The sequence below is a fragment of the Citrus clementina genome, unplaced genomic scaffold (genome assembly GCF_000493195.1).
Source record: "Citrus clementina cultivar Clemenules unplaced genomic scaffold, Citrus_clementina_v1.0 scaffold_1, whole genome shotgun sequence".
Lineage (NCBI taxonomy): Eukaryota > Viridiplantae > Streptophyta > Magnoliopsida > Sapindales > Rutaceae > Citrus > Citrus x clementina.
In genome coordinates this window covers 3862619-3885865 of record NW_006263303.1, presented here as the reverse complement: position 1 = coordinate 3885865, position 23247 = coordinate 3862619, and the positions used below count along the sequence as shown (strand labels likewise).

The following is a 23247-nucleotide window of genomic DNA, read 5'->3' as shown; positions in this document are numbered from 1 at the left end:
CCCATGAAAAAATTTAAGGCGTTTGTCTGCATGCAAGAGTTCTAAATATTGTTGAATCTGCATGTGCCTTTGTGAATTGTGATTCAATACGGATCAAATAATCGCCAACCCAGAAGGGTACGTTACATCAATGAATTGAAGAAACGGGAAAATTAAAATTTAAAAAAAAAAAAGCAAAACGAAAGGCACAATGAAATAAAAATCCCACGGCAAATTGAAATTAGGATAAAGGCTAGTGAATTATGTATACAAGTATTAGAGAAGTAAGCAACAACAGCTACAACAATGGCGATGGTTTATCAGCCTTCAACAAAACCACCCTTATCAACAAGCTTCCTCTCCTCTTCCACGCACAGCTTGAACTTCCTCAGTCCAAATCTAAGAGTCGGAGTACGTCATCACCAGTACAGTTATTTAATCCCAAAAATACCCTCGCCACCATGTTTTAGAATTAGAAGAAACAGCAGCAGCAACACCCCGCCACTACCAGAAACAGAGTGCCCAGTTCCAGCAGATCAGCAACCAATAAACGAGTACCAGAACCTGTCAAGTTCGTTCCCATTCTCGTGGGCCTCGGGTGACTTCGTAGAGTACTGCTCAAGGTTGTTCGTCACGGGCGCTTCTTTCGCTCTCTTTGTTGGGCTACCCGTGGCCTGGTTTGGCGCTGTGGGGCCCGACTCCGAGCCTCTGGAGAGAATTCTCGGAGCTGTTTCAAGTGGGGTAATTGTTGTTACCCTTGCTGTTGTGAGGATGTATCTTGGTTGGGCTTACGTGGGTAATCGCTTGCTCAGTGCCACTGTTGAATACGAAGAGACTGGCTGGTATGATGGTCAGGTATATCCGCGCCATTTGTTTCTTCGCAATTTTATCTATTTATAGTTTTATACTTTCAGATAGTCGGAAGCACAGGCCAAGTTGGCTGCATGCTCAATTTCATGCACGCCCAAATAATGATGAAATCTGAAACTAATATCTAAACACTGTCAATCTGTGATTAGCCAAAGTGGAACTGTGAATTTGCAACTGATTAGCCAAAGTGGAACTGTGAATTTGCAACTAACTTCTACCCTTTATCTTGTGTTGGATTTATTATGGGTCAGCGTTCTTGACAGTGATTAGCCAAAGTGGAACTGTGAATTTGCAACTAACTTTTACCCTTTTATCATGTGTTGGATTTATTATGGGTCAGCGTTCCTCTTAATAACTTTTTAACCATCATCTCTAGGCTTGTGTTTAGCTTTTCAAAGCAGCAAGCCTATCTGATCCCACTCACTTGACATTATTTGAAATTTCGTGATTGAACAATCCGGTGCTGAATGGTAATATGATCTTTGTGTTGAATTTTTTTACGAGGTTGTGATTATTTAATTAAAACATAATATTATATGTTATAAATTCACATGTGGCACAGCATCTTGCATAGATCAGCACCACTCAGTTTAGCACTTGGATCTAAGTTTAGTTGAACAAGATTGGCTGAGAAAGTGGGGGACAAGTTATAGGCGTTTCTTTAATGATTAAGTGAGCCAATGAGGCAAACAGAAATGAAGGGGAAGAGAGCCTCTGCTGTTATCTTTGAATTACCAAGCAAGTATTGCCACTTATTATTATTTTTTTTCTTTTTCTTTCTTTCAGCAGATGACCTGTAAACTGATTTTGAGTTCTCATGATATGTTGATATTAGCCTGAATACTTTTTTCCTGCTATGTTGCTAGGTTGTACTATTTCTATCAGGCAGTTTCCATCACTTTTGATCTAACTTACAAAGTTCTTTGCCAACTTCACCGTGGCGAGCTTCTATTCATTGCTTTTATGAAATAATTTGCTATATTCAAAGCTTGTAAAGAAATTTCCTTGACAGATATGGGTGAAGACTGCTGAAGTTTTGGCTCGTGACAGGCTGCTCGGTTCATTTTCGGTAAGTAATTTATTGAAAGCATTAGGTGTACTTCGAATAGGTCTTTGATGATGGAAATTCCATGTGAACCATGTACTGAGAAACTCAATGATTATTGATTATGTTTTGTTGCTATGAATTATCATGAAAGGAATCTTTGAGAAATTATGACTTTCTGCTGCTACCTCCGGGACCAATTTCCTATGTATTCTTTTGAGACAATGAAATAGAGCAAGACTATCTATTACTTCATCCTGTTCAACTTCCAAAATTATAATAAAAACTAGTGGTACTTTTGTATATGATTTGTTGGGATTTACTTGCGTCCCAAACTTTAGCTAAAATTGACAACTTGCTTTATAAGATAGAGGAAACGTCAGTTGACTGGATGCTGTATTTTCTCAAGGATACTTGCTATTTCAATCATATGAGCACATGTTATGGCTTTTAAAAATATGTTGCATTAATTGTTGTAGAAAAGTATTACAGTACTCTAAACAAACAGGTTAATCCTGGTAAAAGAAGCTTATATTGTTTTACACTCAGATAGCTATTACAATTTACACATAATAAAATTCTTTCATGTCTTAAACTCGTGGCTTTTGATGCTCACTCTTTTTTGAAAACGCATCCTTGTTCTGCTAGAAGCTTCCTGCCCTAATTCAATTTCAAAGTAGTGCTAGGACTTAAGAAAATTGTTCACATCTGTGTTTTGTTCTTTCGCATTACAGCTCGCTCAATAGTTTTATCTTGTGTCACTCCTGCAGGTCAAGCCTGTGCTGAGCAGATTAAAGTACACTCTAATAACTCTAGGAGCTTCACTATTTGTTTGTGCTCTTCTTCTCATCAATTTGGAAGGAGGGCAAAAGGGTTCCTACCTAACGCCCACAGAACCTGGGGACGAAGCCATTCCTGGAGTTTACAACGATGATTCTGCAAAATCATTCGAGCCAGATGCATTCTGTGGTGAACCCAGTCCTCCTTGATTACTTCTTCCCAGGCAGCAATTTGTACATTTTACAGTCAAGTATGAATGTATATTCAACAGTATATACTATGTACAGGTTGCTATATGATCAATTTTAACAATCAGAAAATACAAAATTCTTATGGAACTTGGGTGAGCTTTTGCTGGAGTGAAATGGGTTGATTCCCTGCTCAGACAGCACATCACATATGCTTTATTAATTGCTTGAACCAAATTTAGAAATATAGAAAACAGAGATGGCCTTATTAATGTTAATTGACATATTTAAATAGTTAGCTAATTTAGCTCGCTTTGTGGACCAAATTTCCGTCGCTTTTCACTTGGTCCGTAGCCCATAGCTTTTCACTTGGTCGGTAGTCGGTGCCGAGTCCAATCGCCGTAGGTTTTATCTTATGATGCACTAAATAAATGTCACCAATGTGGCATGACACATTGCGACATTGCTACGTGGACGGGCTCATGTAACACATGGTACAACATCGATTGGTTCGATTCATTGGAATTAAATTCAATACATTGAATGTTGAATAAGATCCCACCCCAGATTCAACTACTAACTTTACTGGAACACGTCATGAATGGATTAGATTTTTTAGGGTGGTTTTTTTTTTTTTTTTAACTTTGGTATATGCTTTGCAATTTAATTTAAAAAGAAGATAATTTCATCTTGTTGGCGTCACTTTTGAGTTAATTAGTTAATTGAAGTTCATTTTAAATAAGAGCCAAGAGTTTTTTATTTTTCTAACAATTGCGAAATTATATTACCATAGCATTTTGAGTAATCATTGCATGTCAATTATCATCATACACACCAACAAACCTTGTCAAATTGTCGTCATATATTCCGGCAAACGTAAATATCTTTGATTTGAGATTATCATCTCCGATTTTGAACCCAAAAATCTAAAACTTATTTGATTTCTATATTAATTATTTAATTTTCAACTAAAAAAATCTAAAATTTCATTTGATTTCAATATGAATTATTTATTTTATTTCCCAAACAAACTCCCCCATGTTCATAACTTAGGTCTCCCGAGTCCCGACCGCAAAAACATGAAATATCCATTTTTGTAGATATAATTTAGTTCTTCAAATTTTCGTAATATAATTTGTGAAATCACCAGAATTTGATAGCATTGTCATAAGTCATAACCCTTTATAATTCTTTAATTTTATTCAAAACATTTAATCTACCATCTCACGTAACTTCAAATTTTAATTAGGTTAGGTGTGGGATTAACATAACCCCAACAACTTTATATAAAAACAAAAAATCAATCTTGATCATCAAAGCTTAAGAAGAACACGTGAAGTACACAAAATTCCATAGGAAACAAAAACCCTAAATCTATTTAATTCAAATATTTTAAATAAACCAAATCATTAATCATAGATAAAGTAAAGCAAACAAAACAAAAAGTGACCCTATTACACCATTGAAACTATTCAGTTGGGAAGGTAATTAATTGCTAATAGCAAATTAATTTCATTAATTAAAAAGCATTAAATGAAAAGAGAGGTTAAAGGTGTGGTGAGATGGGACCCACCAGTGAACTGAAAATCAGGTCCGGTTCATGAACCTCCCGACTTTTCAATCTTCACCTTCCAAGACAAGAAAAGAATTAGCAAAAAAAAATTGTGAAAAAAAATAATTATTAAAAAAAATTACAATTTTGATAATTGCCCTTGTCACATATATCAGAGCAGTTTCTGCTCCTCCACCATGACGAACACACAACACTTGCAACAAGAAAGACAAAAACGTTTACTGTTCTCAATCTCTTTCTTGTGCACTGCAGCACCAACTTTGAAATATTTGTTTCAATTCAACTCTTTGCCTCTCCATCAGCTGCCTGCATTCTTTACAGGTTAGTGAAGGAAAAAGCCATCATTTTAAAATTTTATGAGCACCCTTTTGTTTCTTTCTGGTTTCTAGTCGAATGAATTGCATAAAGGTCAGATCTTTTTGTTCTTGAATGTGTAGTGAAACTGTGGAACTACAGTTATAAGAAGTCATCTGGGGATGTGTTTGCATGGTAAGAAAAACGGTAGAAAATAAATGGGAAAGGGAGAAAACCAAATATCAGGTACCATAGCTCCTGGGATAGGAAATCTTGTCAATCTGAGTGCATAATTATGGAGCTCAACCAATTAACTGTCACTACACTTCATTATTATTATTTTTTTGTTGGGGGTGGGGGGGGGGGTGGTTGGGGGAGGTGGATTTTTAATGTTTTGATTTTTATCTGATAATTTAGCTATCCAATGAAGTTTTTGCAGGGTTAATCTGATTATTAGATGTCTTTAAGATTGCCTCTACTAAAAGCTTTGTGAAAGCTTTTAACAAGAATCAGAAGTATATTGCTTAGACGCGCTTGCTGTTGGTATCTGGTAGATTGAATGTCATCAAGGAAAAAAATTAGGTTGTTCAGGCAAGAAGTACTTGATCGGGGATTTATATATTTTTTGTGGGTTCAGAGAATCTGTTATTGTCTTTGAATTAATGTTCGCAATGCTTTACTGCTTTCATGGTAAGAAAGTTACTGCCTAAAATAGGAAAATATTTTGCCTTCGAAGCACAAGTGGTAAATTATTTGAACATGAGGCGCTGTCTTCAGTTTGGTTATTAAGAAAGTTGCTTTTAGAAGACAACTGTAGGATTTGCATTTCTTTGTGTCCTTGACTTAAGATTATTTTTCTGTTTTCATACTCTTCGCAATGACACTAAATACCATTAATGGTTTCGGTCTTTGTTGACTCTGAAAGTCTAAAAAGATTTAGTTGTGTTCAGCACATTTTTTGCTCTATCTTTATTAATCAATCCCTCCACTGATCTATTGTTGGCTTTCAACATAAGTTGGGAGCCTTTTGATGAGCTTCAATTTTCAGTTGGAGGTTGAGGGGACGATGAATGAGCTTAGTTTATGATACAAGGACCTTTTTGATTCTAGTTGAATTTGTCATACATAATAAATGCCTATGGTCCTATATAATGTTAGATGGCAACTAAGGATTCTTGGAGTGAATCCATGTGGTGAGGAGTGGAGTTTGGCACTTTTTCTCTTTCTTCACTCCTTGATGGAAATGCTCTAAGTCTAATAGTTTAATATCTTTCGGTCTAATAAATGAATTATATGTATTTTAGTTTTTGGAGCTATGTGGAAAAAAACTTAGGTTTGTGATATTATAGTATATTTGGACTATTGTTGGCAGTGCGGCTGCACGCGCCCAAATGTGGGATTTGTTTTTTTTTTTTTTAAGATAACTTTCTACAAAAGGAAAAGTACTGCAATCTGTCATTTGAAGGTTGGTTGAGCTACAAAGAGTCAATACTCCCAAGATTGCAATGCCATTCGGTGAACATGCTTGAAATGGGGCTAAACATTAAATAATGTTAGCAAAGTAGATGTTGTTGGTTTCGTGTCTTGATGTTACTTGACATAATTAACTATTCATGTTGAAGAAGAAAGAAAGAATCTTTCAAAGATATTTGGGAGTGAGAACAAATTAATCACTGGATCCATTTTCTCCTATATATGATTGTCTTTCCCTATTAGTAGTCACGAATTCATGATTGTCCTGAAAGGAAAGTACCATTCGAGAGGAACAATGTCTTTTGAGTTGCAATAAATGTCAATGCATACTATAGTGGATTCAGTTTCAATACCTAGATTATTCTGATTATAGTTACATGCGTGATGGAGTAGATTGGATTGGGATTTTGTAAATAATTAGCATGAGCTTACTGAATGTTGTGGAGACTCATGATGGAAACTCTCAATACCAAAGATTTCTTTTGCTTGTCTATTGGCCTTAGTCAGCATTGATGATTTTAACACTTGTTGAATTTTTTCGCTCTATATCTTTTTCCAGTTTTTATGGGCATTCATTTTGAATAATTTCTAATAAAGGCCTGTCTTCGTGTGTGTATGGCAGAATTATTGGTTTGCTTATCTTATCGGAAATAAGTTAATTATGTCTGAAGGAGTAATTTGACATAGTGATACTACTACACAGAAATTGCATGACACCATTTGTCACAGTGAAAACTTCTTATAATGAATATAAAAGCAGCTTATGACATTGAACATGTGAGCTCTACGTCCAAAATTGACCATGAGCTTTGGCTACTCGACGAAATTAATCCAAAGGCGGCGAGATTCCCATGCTGTTTAGTTTGGACCCCTCTCCCGGTCGTCTCGTGGTTGGCACCTTTCATTGGACATGTTGGTATTTGCAGGGAGGATGGAGTTAGTTTGGATTTTTCCGGATCCAACTTGGTGAATGTTGATGAGTTTGCTGTTGGTGCCGTTGCCAGATATCTTCAGCTTGATAGGAAACAGGTACACATTTTTTGTATAATGTTTGTGCCAAAATTTACCCTGTTATGTTTCATATTTTTGTTCTCTCCCACTCTCGTTTCATTAAAATACACACAAAACTTGTCCTTTCACTATCATTATTATCAATATTTGTTTTTAGCTCGAGAACTTGGTTTCTCATGCTTTTGCCAAATGAATCTATTTCGTTGTTGATTCCAGTAACCGATTTAATCTCTCAATTACTCGAGTGTATTCATCATTAGTTTACGGAAGAGACAGTTTAAACTGCATTAAACTGCCAGCAAGTCACCTGACTATTTTATTGTGTGAATCAGTGTTGCTTTCCTCCAAATCTATCTGGGCACACATGCAAGCAGGGCTATCAGCACTCAGAATTTGGAACTGCAATGACATGGGATGATGCCTTACAATTGAGTAACCGTCAGTTTGAGCATAGAACTTACAACATATTTACATGCAACAGCCACTCATTTGTTGCAAATTGTCTAAACCGTCTCTGTTATGGTGGATCAATGAGTTGGAACATGACCAATGTAGCAGCTTTGATTCTGTTTAAGGGGCATTGGGTTAATAGCACGTCAATCATTCGATCCTTCCTCCCATTCACTGTGGTGGCTTGCTTAGGTTTATTAATAGTTGGCTGGCCGTTCTTGATCGGGCTGTTCTCACTCTCTTTCCTCCTCTTGGGTTGGTATCTGTTGGGTACATACTGTGTTAAAGGCCTACTAGAGTGCTAGTCACCCGTGTTCATGTTCTAAGGTTTTATTCTCTAGAAAAGGCATGGGTCGGTACAGTCGAGTGAGAGCGATGTTTATAATACATGGTATAAGAGTTGGCATTAATGAACTGAACTAAATCTAAAATCAAAATATATATCTTTATAAGAAAGGAAACTGTTAAGCGTTTGTCTTAAATTCCTTTGATTTCTCGTTTCTCTTTGTGGTAGCTGTGTCGATCTTGGTTCTAGTTTTCATTGAGACTGTACATGGTGCAGCATTGAGTGCTGGGATAAGGTAGCACACTGACGCCACATGATTCATTAATTTGGGTGAAAAGTGTCCACAGTTCATGTCCATTATATCATCCATTCAGCTTGTTTACAAAATAAGTTCCGTTTAATGTTGGTTACTTTGCAAATAATAGAGACGTTGTAAGCATCAAGTCAAGATGCCCAAATTTGTATGGGTTTTCCTAAATTAATACCATACATTCAAATATTCAAAAGCAAATCTACAAAATAATTCTTTCTTGAAATTTTTGCATTCCATCAGTATAAACAGTTTCTGTTCTTTACCCAAAATGAGAAAAACACATCAGAAGTTTTGACAATTTGTACCAGGTATGCAATTTGAAGTTAGAACTGCCACACGACTAGCATTAAGTAAGCTCCTTTTCATGGCGGGCAAATGCGAGTGTTAAGCGCGTCTTCTGATCAGGGTATTCATTTAGCAACACAAAATCAAGAACAACATCAACAGAGGCTGATATGTGATTTGAAATTAAAACTGCCACACAACTAGCATTGGTAAGCCCTAAGAACAACATCAACAGAGGCTGATATATGATTGAAGTTAAAACTGCCACACGACTAGCATTAGTAAGCCCCTTTTAATTTGGGGAAATGCGATTATTAAGCACGTCTAATCATCAAGGTATTCATTTGGCATCACAAACTCAAGAACAACATCAACAGATGCTTGAGTATGACATCCAAAAGTGCATGATCCTGGGCTTATCTGTTTACCAATACCCAAAGGCTGAGCAACCATCCCAGAATAGTACACTTTTGAAAGGAATCCATTTTATGCTCCATACTTTGGGGCCTTCCAAAGCTTAAAAGCAACTTCATGCAGAAATCTATCAGCTGGTATTGTGAGATAGCCACCATGCTGCAACGGCAACAAAAATGATGCACAAGTACCTTTATTAGTAAAATCAATAAACCAGAAGCCCATGAATTTATGTCTACCTGGATGATATTCAGATAGAGAACCATTAATTATGACATGTTCTGAAGATAATCATAATGTTCTCATGAAAATAAACAATTTGAAGTAAGGTATGATTTGAAACAGGACCAATCAAACTTCATTTTGTTTTTAGGCAAAGCTCAATATAAGATCCAACAAATCAATCTATACCTCTTTAAAATCTTTAAAAGAAAATGTCTCTGCCATATCTTTGCGGGTGACAGCATACTGCCATTGAGAGATAAGCATTGGGCAATGGTGCCTGTTGATTACAAGTTAGCAATATTCGTCAGATACTGTAAACAGGATGTAAGAATCAACAAAGTATTTTCCTACCTAACATCATTCCGCGGAGTTTCTCCTTTCATAGTGTAACTTTGACGAGGGAAGAGCGCTGAAAGATCAGAACTTTTCTCATCGATAGAAATCAAAACTGAAAGATTGGAATTATCTGCCTCCAAAACTTGTCCATAGCTCAATACAACAGACAAGTGCAAACGTGAACCAACTTCAGTAGCAGGTTGAGCCATTTGTAATATAACACGGACCAAAGCATTGATATATTCCAAATCATGAGCAACGGCCTTGCCTTTGTCGTCATTCGTCTTTTCACCAGCCCCAATGTGCACCAATACTAAATCAAATTGGCTCACTTCTTCCATCTTCCCTCTCTGAAGCCCTAACAACTTCAGCAACTCCGAGGCCACAACATCAATTGGTGATCCAGAAAGCGAATCACTTGTTTCGATTAACTCATTTAATTGCAATGTAGCAAAGCCAAGTTTGTCACCAAAAGATTTCAACCTTGAATTAGTTGTGATTAAAGCGGCTTTCAATCCCATGAACCTGAAATGTAAGGAATAAGTGTGTTAGCCAATCTTGACAATGCGCACTTTAACATACAGTTCTCATTCATAGTAAGTCTAAGCAAATGATACCTATCGGATATAGTTTGAAATGGTGACTTCTCCTCCCATTTTAGTTCAGTAGTATGTTCTCCAATCTAATATGAGAACTAACAAATTTTAGACTGGTACAAAATTAAATTTTCCAAATTCTGAAAGTCTGTGAATCTTACTCCACTGAGATAATCTTGATTTGCATCAATCAATACTGCGAACTCTCTAACAATTCGCTCTTCCTCGCTTTCTGCAATCTAAATCTAAGTAAATCCCAACAATCACAGATGTAGCAACATTCATCTGTAAGCTGAGACGATTAAAAATAATGAAAAAAAAAGGCATGAAGATATTAAATTGCAGCTCCGTGCTGCTGGACAAACAAGAACATGCAAACATTCAGAACCTTGAAACTCTATACAAACATGAGCTAGCTGAAGATAATTGATCAATAATTACACCTAATTTGTGCTGAAACAACATACGATCTTTTTTTTTTTTCATTATTCCTCTGATCTTACATGCGATTTTCAATAATCCAAATAAAGCAGTATCAAATTAAAGCAGCAATAGCAAAAAATGAATGAAAAGAAAAAAGAGAAGCAAACCTGAGGGAGGTGCAATAGGAAGGCTCAAAAAGCCACAGGCAGCTTTAGATGCAAGTGAGTGGAGATGGGCGTGCGATGGTTCTACGAAACGGGCCAATCCGTCGCCGTATAACACCAATGCCTTGCTGGGTTTGTCCGCCATTGCCTTGTGGAGGCTCTGGGAGAGAAAACAGTGTGAGTATATTTATTCCTTCTTTTTGTTACTTTGGGAGACGGGGCTTGGAGATATTTGTACACGTGTCTTATGCATAGATTCTAACAGCTGTAAAACACCCCCTCCAGCGAGACTGCGAAAGCCTCTTTACTTATTTATTTGTTATCACGCGGTAGTAGAAGTCTCGGTCCTCTCGGTAGTTGGTACTCCTTTATCTGTTTTTTTTTTTTAAAAAAAAAAAAATTATCTTTTATGTGTATACTTTAATTAATTATACATATTATCATAAATGAATAAGAAGCCAAGCTTTTACAGGTTACAGCACCTACGATTTTTAATTTTTTTTAATTAATTGATTACGAAAATAATAAAGATAAATAGGAGATAAAATATGAGGCTGCATCTGAGTTGCTTTGGGTGCACCATGCCCTTAATTTTGTCCTTATCTGCAGTAAATACGGTGGCACCTCCTTTATATAGAAACAATTTCATGTAATCATTAAAAATTAAGATTGTTATATTATAATAAATTAAAATCTTTTTAAATCTCATCTTAATAAATTTACCTTCACATAATAATAATTATTTGTATATTACTAAAAATATATGATATGTTACATGAAAAGTTTAAAATAAATAAAATATGTTTTAGAACGATAATTTATTTTTACGAGGTGTTATTAAATTATTGTATAATATTTTATAAAAATTATATTGAGAGAAAAATATTAAAAGAATCCATATATTTAAACTTTTAAGATAACTTTATAAATTTTCAATTGTATTAGATTGATATAGTAAATACTTTATTCCCATGTCTATAAAACAAGAGAAATGTTCTCATAAAATATATATCATGTTCGGATCGGATCAGGTTGTTAATTAAACCTGATTAGATGAATTTGTGTCAACTCAATCAGATCGTGATCGGATCGGGTTTGATCCGAAAACCCAATCAGGTTGACACAAAAAAAAAATTAAAAAAAAAATCAGAAACAAGAAAATAAAAAATGAAAGCTGAAACCTAAATCCTAAATGAAAGTTGCAACTAAACTCCTAAATCCTAACCCAGTAATCCTAAACACTCAACACACACCAGTCGGTCCACACACACAAAGCATTACAAACAAACACAAGTCAACGCATTAAACCATTAACAACACTAGAAAACAACACACAACAATGACGACACAAGGCACAAGCAACATCCCTCAAACAAACGACAGCTTCCCTCAAACAGCTTCCTCTTAAACGACAGCACACAGCATAAGGCACAAGTAGCCTCGCTCCTAACCCATTACCGACAGCCACACGGCCCACACGCAACGCCTCCCTCAAACGAACAAAACACAAACACATAGCACCTCCCGCAAACAAACGACAGCCACACAGCCGTCAGACGCAGCAACCATCTAAAGTTGACGATGATCGAAGCTGCTCCACGAGGATCGTGATCCGATCTATTGATCTGTTGCTACTAAGTATCATATCTGTTGTGCCACCTCCACTCTTCCAATCCTTCACCATTACCCGATTCAGTTCAAGCTCCGTTCGAACCCGCAAGCTGCAACCCAAATTTTGGCTGTTGACATTTGAGTTTTGGAAGCTTGAGTTTAAGGCGTTGATACTTGGTATATATTCATTATATATTATATCTAATTCGAACTCGATTCAATCCGAACTCAACCCAAATATATAATTTGAATCAGATCAAATCGGGTTATATATTCGGATGAATTTTTATCCAACCCGATCAACCAGAAACCCGATCGAGTTAATCCGAATCAGACCCGAACCCGATTTTGCCCAGCCCTATGTACAACGATCAAAACGATTGCATGATTGCATCTATTTAATAATAATAACCAATTATGTGCATAAAAGGATAATTTTTAAGGATCTACCCTGAGGTTTTATGTATTTGCAATTAAATGCGTAGTATGACAGTATTATCAATTACCTCCCGCCATTTGAACTTAGTTTCATATATCGTAAAAATATATGAGCATAAATTTAGAAAATTGCAAGCAAAATTCACACAAATTGAAGAAAAAAGGCAAAACTCTTTTTTTTTCATCAATGAAACCACGTAGCCATCCCCAAAATTAAAATGCTCTAATTCATCTTAAAATTCACCAAATCCAACCTATAAAGCAATTTATTCATCCCAAGCAAACACAAAATCTTCTCTTTATGCTTCAAGCCTCACCAAATCAAGCTCAAATACGAAGAATCCCATTTGAAAGAATATGAAAGTGGCAACATCAAAAAGTGGTGCAGTGGATGTTGCATATTGGAAGAACAAAATGCTGGATTCGAGTGCTAGAAACAAAAGCTTAACAACAAGTTTGGATCCATGACTAATTAAGGTAAATTTAGAACTTTTACCTAGTATATGTGTTTACTTGGAAATGTAAAATTAAGGGCATAAAACTCAAATTATTTCAGCAATTGGTATCAGAAATCATGGTTATGCATTTCCTTATAAACCATGGTTAATTTTATTGATGAATCTAACTTGGCTCACTCATGAAATTTTTTCTTTAATTTCAGAATTTTTTATGGGTAAAATCGGGATGGTATGAACAAAAATTATTGTAGCTTACTATAGTGTCAGTGTAGGTGCATCCCGAGTTTGGAGATAAGTTAAAGGGATAATATAATTTGGATTCCTAAACTTTATGAAATTTCATTATGGCTTAGTTTTAGAAAATGTTTGCATATGAAAATTTTGTTTTGGCCTATGTTTGAAATTTTTTCAAAAGGGTCCTTGACAGAAGGTCAATGTGGTAAACTATCATTTGAGTTCCTAATATTTTAATAAATTCTATTGTGGCCCAATAACTTATGATATTTTATTTATATTTATATTAGGGACTAAAATGATATTTGACTACGTTGACCTTAAGTCAAGGACCCTTGTAAAAAATTTTCACACATGTTAGGCCAAAAAAAGTTTTCATATGTAAATATTTTCTAAAACTGGGTCATACTGACATTTCATAAAGTTTAGGGATCCATATAATTTTATCCCTTCAACTTCATCTCGCAGGGATGCATCCACCGTGACACTACAGTAAGCTACAGTATTTTTTGTTCATACCATCTCGAATTTTACCACAAAAAAATATGAAAAGTTTGTATTTTTACTCCACAGTCATTGCTCATACATTATTTAACAATCATTTACTTAACTATATCCAAAAACAAAAAATCTGAAATTAAGGAAAAAAATTCTATGAGTGATCTAAGTTTGATTCATCAATAAAATTAACCATGGTTTACAAGGAAATGTACAACCATAACCAGTGGCGGATCTAAAAAAATAATTTATCGGGGGCTAAATTAGATAATAATAAAATATAAAAAAACTAAAATTTTGATTCTTGAATATGTAAAATATTTGCTAATACATTTATAATTATTCTCTATGCATTTTCATATTTTAAAAATGTTATGCAATAGACTCATTATCAATATTCTTAAATTTATTGTTTCTTATATAAAAAACCAAACTATCATTTATCCCATCCGATTCCAAAGATGATTCTTCGGAGTTTCATTACTAAAAACGTTCGTTCTAATATTATTATAGAAACTGGAAGAATTAACCTTATTTTTTATAATAGAAAATATTTTGGGTGGTGGCCTATCATTATTTTTAATTAAAATATAGGTTTTTATAATTCTTAAAAGTAAAAGTTTAAATTTTATGGGAGTTTATATTTTATAGTGACTATTTTAATAAATTTAATGGGGGCTAATTAGAAAACTAAAATATTTTTCTCTTTTATTTTTAAAATTGTTTTGGCCAGTGGGGGCTTGCTGCATCCGCCCCTGATCATAACCATGTGCTCTGATACCAATTACTGAAATAATTTGAGTTTTATGACCTTAATCTTGCATCTCCAAGTAAACACATATATTAGGTAAAAGTTCTAGATTTACCTTGATTAGTCACATATCCTAGCTTGTTGTTCATCTTTTGTTTCTTGCGCTCAAATCTAGCGTTGTGTTCTTCCAATATGCAGCAATTTTAGCTTCAAATTCAGCTGCAAAATCTAGTTCCTCATGCACTGCACACACACACAATCGGCAAAACGAGAGAAAAGAGAGAGATGCATTGTACTAATGCCCCAAATTAATGAAAAGTAAACTTCCAATGGGCTGAAGTCACTTAAATACTGTCCCTGAGTTCGGAGTACAAAATTGTCTATCTCATTATGAGCTAAAATAACACAATTGAATGTTATAATTATCCATAATATACTAGTATATAGGGTATGACAAAATCAGACTTATTAACATAATATTTGATTACTTAATAAATGAGTCTATCAAAATTACTGCTTAATATTGGACATAGTCACGTATTAATCCGGTAAAACGTCAAAAATAATTAAAATAATTTATACCAGTCCACAATATGTGAGAAATAAACCCAACGGTGGGGTGTCACTGGCCACCGGTGACTGAAGCTACACTGATCAGACCTTGTAGAAGCATAAATCTGATATGATTGAAACAAACCCAAAAACTTATTTTAGGCTCAAAGCCTCTCCATTTCAAAGTCCAAATATGACTAACCCCTAAATTCGAAGAAAAAGTGATTAAGGATAAAAGAACGGTGGGGGAAAAATATTGCCGTCGGGTGATCACTGCCAGTGACCTGCTTTCGATGGAACTGTCATCGAACTGCTTCGCATGTTCACAGCTTAGTGATTCTTAGTCGCTTTATTGGAAAATAAAATTACAACCAGGTTGATGCTCTTTTGAAGAAGCTGTTGCATGTTCTTGAAGGTGTGATTTGAATATATTAACATGTGATTGACCTTAAGGGTTAGTTGCATGTTAGAAATTAAAATTAGTTTTAAAAAATAGTTTTTTTTTCACAGTTTTGAAGATGATGGATGGTGTTGAGATTTTGGATAAATTTTATTAAAATTGAAATTGGGTTGATAGATCTCTGTTGAATGTAACTGATAGTTGTTAGTTGTTGAAATCGAATCTTGTAAAATGGTTGATTGTTTTTTTGTAAAAAAATTGTAATTGGGTTTTCCATCTGTGATGAAGAAGCATTTTATATAGTCAGAAATCGAATCTTGTAAAATGGTTGAATTTTTTTTTTGGGAAAAAAATTGTAATTGGGTTTTCCACCTGTCATGAAGAAGCATGTAGTCAGAACTATGAGTGTGTTTGGGAGTGAGGTGCTGTAACTTTTAAGATGCAGCTGCTGTGAAGTAAAAACTACAGTTGTGGAATAGAAGTTGGGGAAAAAAATTTACTAAACTGTCAAAGCCTATGTACAAGTATTACCAAATACCTTAATAACTGGATTTTGTCAGCCCAGTTATCTCACTACAATCCCAAACGGGCTACATATCTAGGCTGTAAATTACAAGGAAGTTCACGAGACTTATTAATAAACAATAAATTAGTTTCTTCATAAATTCTTATCGAGCAATAAAAATATTGTTGAATATAACGAAGTTAGATGACAATTTAGGAAGCAATCTTGTTGGAGATGCATAGTTTATGATCAAGAATTCAGGATATTATTTATCTCGTGCTAATACCAAACAATAAACAGCAAGTATGAAGAACAGAAGAAAGCGAGTACAACTATATTTCTTATATTACTATTTGCTTCATGGAACAAAATGCTTTCTCTCATGGAACCCTTGTATAATTGTTGTAGCATGAGGAGCAAATGAAAGAAATGGGTTGTGATTGATATTTTTTTTGCGCTTGGAATTAGAACACTATATAGCTACTGCAAGAATAAAATTTTCAATTTTTACTTTTGTTTTTTCTAATGATTTCCAATGTTCGATACGGTCATACTTTGCATTTAAGTGTAAATATGTAAAACCTCAGGGGAGATCCCTGTGCGTAAAGTGAATATGAACACATTATTAACAACACTGTTGTTGTCAGAAAGACGGTAACGAGAAGCAAACGTATAGTAATAAAATTTAGAGTGCTGCTATTAACCCTGAATTTACGCTCCAAAAAATAAAACGCTTTCACTTTTATTTTCACTTTCTACGTGTTGCTTCATTTGCTTTCGGGAGTAAATTCAGGGTGCAATTTCGAGATAAATAGTTTTTTCCTAAAATTTATGAGAGATGAGCAAATTACTGGATGGAAGGAATAGGTGGTCATCTGGTGCGATATTAAACAAAAGGGGAAATATAGTTGAAAAGTGGAGGGTGGCCAAACGAATAATAATGATAGGGAGTGAAGCAGAAACAGTAACCTGGCTGGTGGAGGTAGTTTGTACCGGCGGTTTTGGAGCATCTGATATATAAATAAAAACGATAAATCATCGGAGGCGTTATTATAAGATTTATATCGACCTAATCTACAAAGTCTTCGCACGATTCGTCGGGTTCTTCAATCGTAACTTCTTCACAGACATACCATACCCGCCGATTCCGGTTTTACACCACTTCGCCCGGTCAGCAACTTCACAAAGATACAACATCGATCAGATAGTCTCCCAATTCGACCCTCACTTTACAGCCTTTACTACTGGCCAAACATATGAGAACCAGTCATTTGATTGTGTCGGCAATTATTCAACCGGGGAAAATTCATTCACATCCCTAGGATTTCACGTAACAGTTTATTTCATCTTTATTTTTTAAATAATAACTTAAAATATTTTTCTATTAACTCACTATTAGTTAAATATCGTTAGTTAGTTATTCATTGAGGGTCAAAAAAGATTTTTCATTAAAGAGAAAATTAGAAAGAGTAAATTAAAATTGACATATAACTAAAAATAATATTTATCTAATCCCACTAAACAAGAAATATCGAAAAAGATGAAAACTTCCATTTCAAGTAATTATTTTACACTTCTCTCTATTTTGACGACATGAAAAACCCTATAAACTCGAGATTTAAAATAAAAAATAATTATAATTTTTATATTCGTATAAATATATTCTCTAATTGCACTGTGAGCTGACTTGAGCAGATAGTGGTAAGGATTTAGGGAGATAGTAGTAAGGATTTGAGGAGACAATAATGGTCGAAAAAGAGTGGTGTAAAGCTCATAATAAAAATTGGCTGAAGATTAAAAAGATTTTCAGCACATGCAAGCACATAAAAATTAGTTGTATTTTTGAGTTTTTCTTATAATGATTTAAAGATATTGTGGTAATTATAATTTGTTACTTATGATGATTATTCAATAACTATATCAAACTATTTCATCGTTAATTTCATTTAAGAAAAAATTAATAAATTTTGTATATTTTGTAATGTTATTTAATTGTGTAAAAAAATATTTTAATATAATTTGTACCACTTTAATAAAAAAAAATTATTTTGCCCTCAATGAATTACTAGTTAACGGCATTAAACTAATAGTGAGTTAGCGAAAGGATGTTTTAGGCTATTATTTAAAAAATAGGGATGAAATGGACTATTGCATTAAACTCTAGGGATAAAAAAAAAATTTTCCCTTATTTAGCCACCACAGTCGATTGTGTACGGGAGAAATTTTCCAATAAATCAAAAGTATAATATCAATCATACAATAAGTAAATGATACTATTATAATTTTATTTTCAAATATCATAATGTATGTAACAACTATATTAAATTCAATTACACAAGTCATACATGCATCAATAATTATATTACCTTTGATCTATTGTAAAATTTCTGTGTACATATCATTTTTTTTCATAGAGAATATGCGTCTCTCCATCTATCTATGAGGGTTTAATTATTGTGATTTTTGTTAGTGAACTTTATTATGATTTTTTTTTTTGGGTAGAATTATGTAGTTGTATTTTACATAATATTCTTTTAAAAAAAATTGAAAGGAAAACAAAAAAAAATGGTTCCCTAATTTTCACTTATTAAATTTGTCTTTTGAAACTAAACATGAAAAACAAATTTAAAAAAGAAAATACACCATGTTTACGATAACTAACGGATTAATAGCCTGTTTGAGAGTGTGGTGAGCTAATTGGACTGCCAAACCCAGCTACGCGGTTGTTTGGTAACACTTGGAGTTAGACTTTGGCAGCTTAACAAATTTTTTTTACACTTCTACTTCACAACTGTGGATTTTACTCCACATCATCTGCAGCTTAAAAACTACAGCACCTCACTCCCAAACACACCCTAAATCATCAATCAAACAGTGAATAAACTCTTGAATATTTGAAAATTACAAGTAAAATATCCTCCAGAATAAAAATAAAAATAAAAATCATCCTTAACGATCAGCACTATCTGATTACTAGGAAAAACAAACATAAACGAGGCAGATAACCCAGACAAGGGATCTAAGACAACAGCGCTAGGCATTACATAGTTTTCCCACTAACTGTGCAGCAGATGTGCAATCAGAATCTAAACTAACAGCTGAAACAATAGGAATAACCCAAAATTATTGTCATCATTCTGGCCTTGCTTGCTCTATGCTGACTTGCTAATCCACCCCGTTTGCTGTGGCAGCTGTATTTACTTTTATTTTTTAATTTTTTTCCATTTTTTAAAACAGTCTGCAAGTTTTAAATCACCTTAATAGAAAGGATTTTGAATTTTCAGTCTTCAACCTCGGTGTTAAAAACAAAACTTGGAAATATTGTGGTGATATCCCTGTAGGATGACAACAATTAAAATAACATGATCATCAGTTTGGCATGATTTTTAGCATTTATTAGGTCAAAATAGACAGTGTGGATCATAGGTTTAAATTGCAATTAGGCACCCCAATTTTGAGGAAAGAAAAAGCAGATTAAAACGCACAAGCTAATTACGTACGTCAAATATGGAAGAGTCATGTTCTTTAAGAGGGATGGATTTCGAACTGCAAATTCCTTCCATTCTTCTTTATTGATTCTGCCATCCTTATCTATATCAGCATCTGCAAATGTCTGGACAAATGGATGAGGATGCTATAAGTATCAAAATGCCCCAGAAAATGAGCAGCAGAAACAAGGAAAAAAATTAGAAGACCATACTTTATCAATGATGGCTTCAAGAAGATCATCTGGCAATTTTATTTCAGATTCCATCAATATGGCTACTACCATTTGCTTCACCTGAAAACATAGAACAACAAATCATCAGTTATCAGTATTTCAGAACATGAATCACCGATAACAAAATTGGATGAAGTATACTCACTTCCTCTCGCTCAATGTACCCAGTTTGTCTCAGATCATAGAGCCTGAAGGCGACTGCAAGAAACAAAATGAAACGTTTCAATGAACATAATTAATATGGTTGCAGATGATTCCAAAGTTTTTTATCTTGAACTCTTACAATCAATTTTATCTTCTATTGGGGCATAAGGATGGAAGACATTGAGTGCGTGTACAAATTCCTCAAAATCAATGACACCATTTTTCTTTTCATCAAAAAGATCAAAAACCTACAAAAACAAATGCCACATTTTCATACAGTGATGTAATATAAAGAGAAACTTTCTGAAATAACAATTAAACTTCTATCATTTGACTTCAAACCATAAAATACATGCAAATGAATTACAGAAACTTTATTTTGTTATTAAACTCACAAAATCTTGTTAATGTTGATTTCGGACTTCCATTTCTAGATATACACTAAACAAACTCAACAGTGGCCTGGGAGTTATGTGAGTGACACCCTTTACATTTCTCTTGTTCAATAACTGACCCCCAGCTTTCCACCATGTGGGAAGCAATTAAACCAAATAAAAGTCCAATTCATCATAAACACATAGGAGATAGTCCAATAAGATTACCTACCCGGTCCAAAAAGAGATTCTCGCCATATGGAGCTTGGAAGAGTGCCACTTGAAGTTCTTCCTACATGATAACAATCATTTGAAATAGTCATCTCAATATGCAAGAAACAAAGCACCATCCTCACTCAAGATGGACGTTAATAAAAACAGTTGAAAGAGTGACAATAAGACGTGCTTTAGATTGCCTATTCAGTGTGGATATCATTTTATGCCTTTTTCTTTTCCAACAATACATACAGCATCATAGACACCCAAATTTTTGGGATAAATTCCCAATGCGGGTAAGAGATAGTGAACCATGGCCCAAGAACCACATTCAAGAGGCACACTCTTTCATTTGGCATACAGATATATACCCAATGTTATATATTTGATTCAACAAATTTGAGTAAAGAGATAGCACCCATTATAGCAACTGCATCAGTGTCATGCAAAAGCACAAAAGGACAATATACAACATACCAATGGTTACCTTTTCACAAGATCACATCTGCCAGATCAACTGTTTCATTGGCTTACTGACGATTATGACACAAGAATTTGGCTTATTGACAATTATGATACAAGAATTTATCACAAATCAATCAGAATCAAAAACCAAATAACAATAGTTGGTCACACTAATTTACATGTCGTAGAACAAAAATACAATAAATAACTAGAAACAATCAGAGCTCACTCTGTCAAAACTACATCAAGGGCCAAACTAGGAACACTTGTAGGAATGGTTTTTGTTGAAGACACATGCAAGGAGATGGTTGCAAAGCTTACCTACCTAAATTGTTGTCCGCCCTTTTTATGCTTGATAAATGCAGCCCCCCCCCCCCCCCCCCCCCCAAGTCAATTAGAAACAATATGTTAAGCAGGTTTTGAACCATGAGATATAAAACTGAAGAAATTTCTTAGTTGATCCTAAAATAGAATCATAAAAACAAAATATTTGATGCATTATTCTAACCATCACCGTCTTGAATTCATGCTAACCAATGATCTGGACACCATTAAAAAGTTAATATCAGAACTTCTAAGCTGAAAAATAGAAAAAAACTTAAATTTTATATTTACCTTGTGTATCAAGCCGTCTTTGATAATTGAACAACTGAGATTCTTATACAGCTCGGACAAAGCCTCCAATTCATTAACAGAAACTGCACCATGAGCAATTACACAAAAGTTAGAACTCTCAATCACACGTATAAAAAAAAACACAAACACTTGCACATTCACAATGTTCAAATTTTGTCACTCTATTCTTGACGACATTACACTTTGTTGTTCGGTACAAGTGTCAAAAGAAAACAATTCAAAAAGAAAAATCACTTGCAGCAACTACCAAAAATATAAGTCAACAAGTAAAAATCTCTTAATTTGCTTTTCACAATAGCAGAGCCGCAGCAGAAGCTTATGCAGAGCTTTTTGGCTCAGTAACTTACAACAAAACAGGGAATTCGAAATTTCTCAGCTCCGCAAACAAATTAAAAATCAACTTCTGCAATCAGAAACCACAGTCCAAGAAAAAAAGAAATTACATCGAGATTCAGCAGCAAGTCGAGCAAGATCTCCGACGTCAAAGCGGCATTTCTGGACTGGAGGCCGATACCGAAAGCAACTCGCGACGGTGATTACGACGGCTTCTATTATAGCAATCAACGGTATACACGCCGCACAGATCCGCTCTCCGAATGTCAAAGAGCTCGATCCCTGCTCAACCACAGATCACCAAAAAAAAAAAAGGAAAAAAGGCAAAAAAAGAAAAATCAAAATGAAATAATAAAATACCAAATTCATGTTAACGTATGTATTTGTACAGACGACGGAGATACGTCATAATCGAAGGCTCTCAAGAAGGATCGGTTGGCGGAAGAATCCATTGAACCGAAGCCGGCAGAAAACAACTCATGAGAACCGCGACTGTTTTTCTTTGAATTTATATTAACTTCTGTCCGTCTCTCTGCTTATTTTTCTGTAGGAAAGGAGCAAGTTGTTGGTGTTCGTGAATATGAAGCGTGTTCAATTGGAAGATTTCATTTTCATATCAACTCAAGACACACTGCAAAATTTATCTATACCTACCCATAGAAATTACATAAAATGTCATCAATCTGTATAACTAGACAGATATCATTCATAGATTTAGTATTAAGGCGTTGATTAGACTGGCGAAAACGCCGTCGACGTTACTGGATTTATTGGAAATGATGTTTGAATGAATGTTGGTTTCTCTCCTGGTATGAAAATGAAATTTGACAATTAAAAAGAAGAACAGAGCCGGATGATAATATCTTAAATTATTCCATCAGTTTCTTTCTATTTTTGCTTCGAGTCGCTATCAACTATGATAACCCCAGTTTAACTTATAAAATAGGGCAATGATACAGTACAAACTACCGCCGCGCTAATTCACGAATTGAATTAAATATTTTTTTATATGAAATTTTTTTATTATTTTATATTTTTATTTAATTAATTATATATTAATTTATATAAAATAAATTTATATAAAAATTTATGATTGTATCATTATTCTATAAAATAATACGAAATTAATTGAATGATTAAAAGTTAAATTTATATAGTACTTACCTTAAAGAATTTTACTTAACTAAGTCACTCACTTACAAAGAA

General features: G+C 34.2%; 4 protein-coding genes across 7 annotated transcripts; 2 read left to right on the top strand and 2 right to left on the bottom strand.

Moving 5' to 3' along the window:
* Positions 1 to 73: 73 nt before the first annotated feature.
* On the top strand, positions 74 to 3224 carry LOC18055477 (uncharacterized protein ycf36). The gene is made up of 3 exons (XM_006450767.2): positions 74 to 834; positions 1862 to 1918; positions 2665 to 3224. Exons 1-3 carry the CDS (start codon positions 286 to 288, stop codon positions 2881 to 2883), a joined length of 825 nt encoding a protein of 274 aa, XP_006450830.1. The 5' UTR covers positions 74 to 285; the 3' UTR covers positions 2884 to 3224.
* Positions 3225 to 4524: 1300 nt separating this feature from the next.
* Positions 4525 to 8154, top strand: LOC18055475 (protein REVERSION-TO-ETHYLENE SENSITIVITY1). 2 transcript variants are annotated; one of them, XM_024192318.1, is made up of 4 exons: positions 4525 to 4756; positions 4873 to 4975; positions 6825 to 7231; positions 7546 to 8154. In XM_024192318.1, the coding sequence occupies exons 3-4, from the start codon at positions 6947 to 6949 to the stop codon at positions 7966 to 7968; spliced, it is 708 nt and encodes a 235-aa protein (XP_024048086.1). In that variant the 5' UTR covers positions 4525 to 4756; positions 4873 to 4975; positions 6825 to 6946; the 3' UTR covers positions 7969 to 8154. The 2 variants fall into 2 exon arrangements, with proteins under 2 accessions (XP_024048086.1, XP_006450828.1); XM_006450765.2 differs by lacking the exon at positions 4873 to 4975.
* A 610-nt stretch (positions 8155 to 8764) lies between these two features.
* Positions 8765 to 10996, bottom strand: LOC18055474. The gene is made up of 6 exons (XM_006450762.2): positions 10709 to 10996; positions 10280 to 10350; positions 10140 to 10204; positions 9538 to 10047; positions 9373 to 9463; positions 8765 to 9120 (listed from the first exon to the last, which is right to left on the bottom strand). The coding sequence occupies exons 1-6, from the start codon at positions 10848 to 10850 to the stop codon at positions 9034 to 9036; spliced, it is 966 nt and encodes a 321-aa protein (XP_006450825.1). The 5' UTR covers positions 10851 to 10996; the 3' UTR covers positions 8765 to 9033.
* Positions 10997 to 19012: 8016 nt separating this feature from the next.
* On the bottom strand, positions 19013 to 22973 carry LOC18055473 (calcineurin B-like protein 10). Of its 3 annotated transcripts, XM_006450759.2 has the most exons (9): positions 22446 to 22971; positions 22152 to 22323; positions 21688 to 21770; positions 20624 to 20683; positions 20157 to 20265; positions 20019 to 20071; positions 19853 to 19933; positions 19653 to 19765; positions 19013 to 19487 (listed from the first exon to the last, which is right to left on the bottom strand). In XM_006450759.2, the coding sequence occupies exons 1-9, from the start codon at positions 22491 to 22493 to the stop codon at positions 19433 to 19435; spliced, it is 774 nt and encodes a 257-aa protein (XP_006450822.1). In that variant the 5' UTR covers positions 22494 to 22971; the 3' UTR covers positions 19013 to 19432. The 3 variants fall into 3 exon arrangements, with proteins under 3 accessions (XP_006450822.1, XP_006450824.1, XP_024033388.1); XM_006450761.2 differs by lacking the exon at positions 19013 to 19487 and having other exon boundaries at positions 19503 to 19765; positions 22446 to 22973; XM_024177620.1 differs by lacking the exon at positions 19013 to 19487 and having other exon boundaries at positions 19659 to 19755; positions 22446 to 22973.
* Between the last annotated feature and the right edge of the window lie 274 nt (positions 22974 to 23247).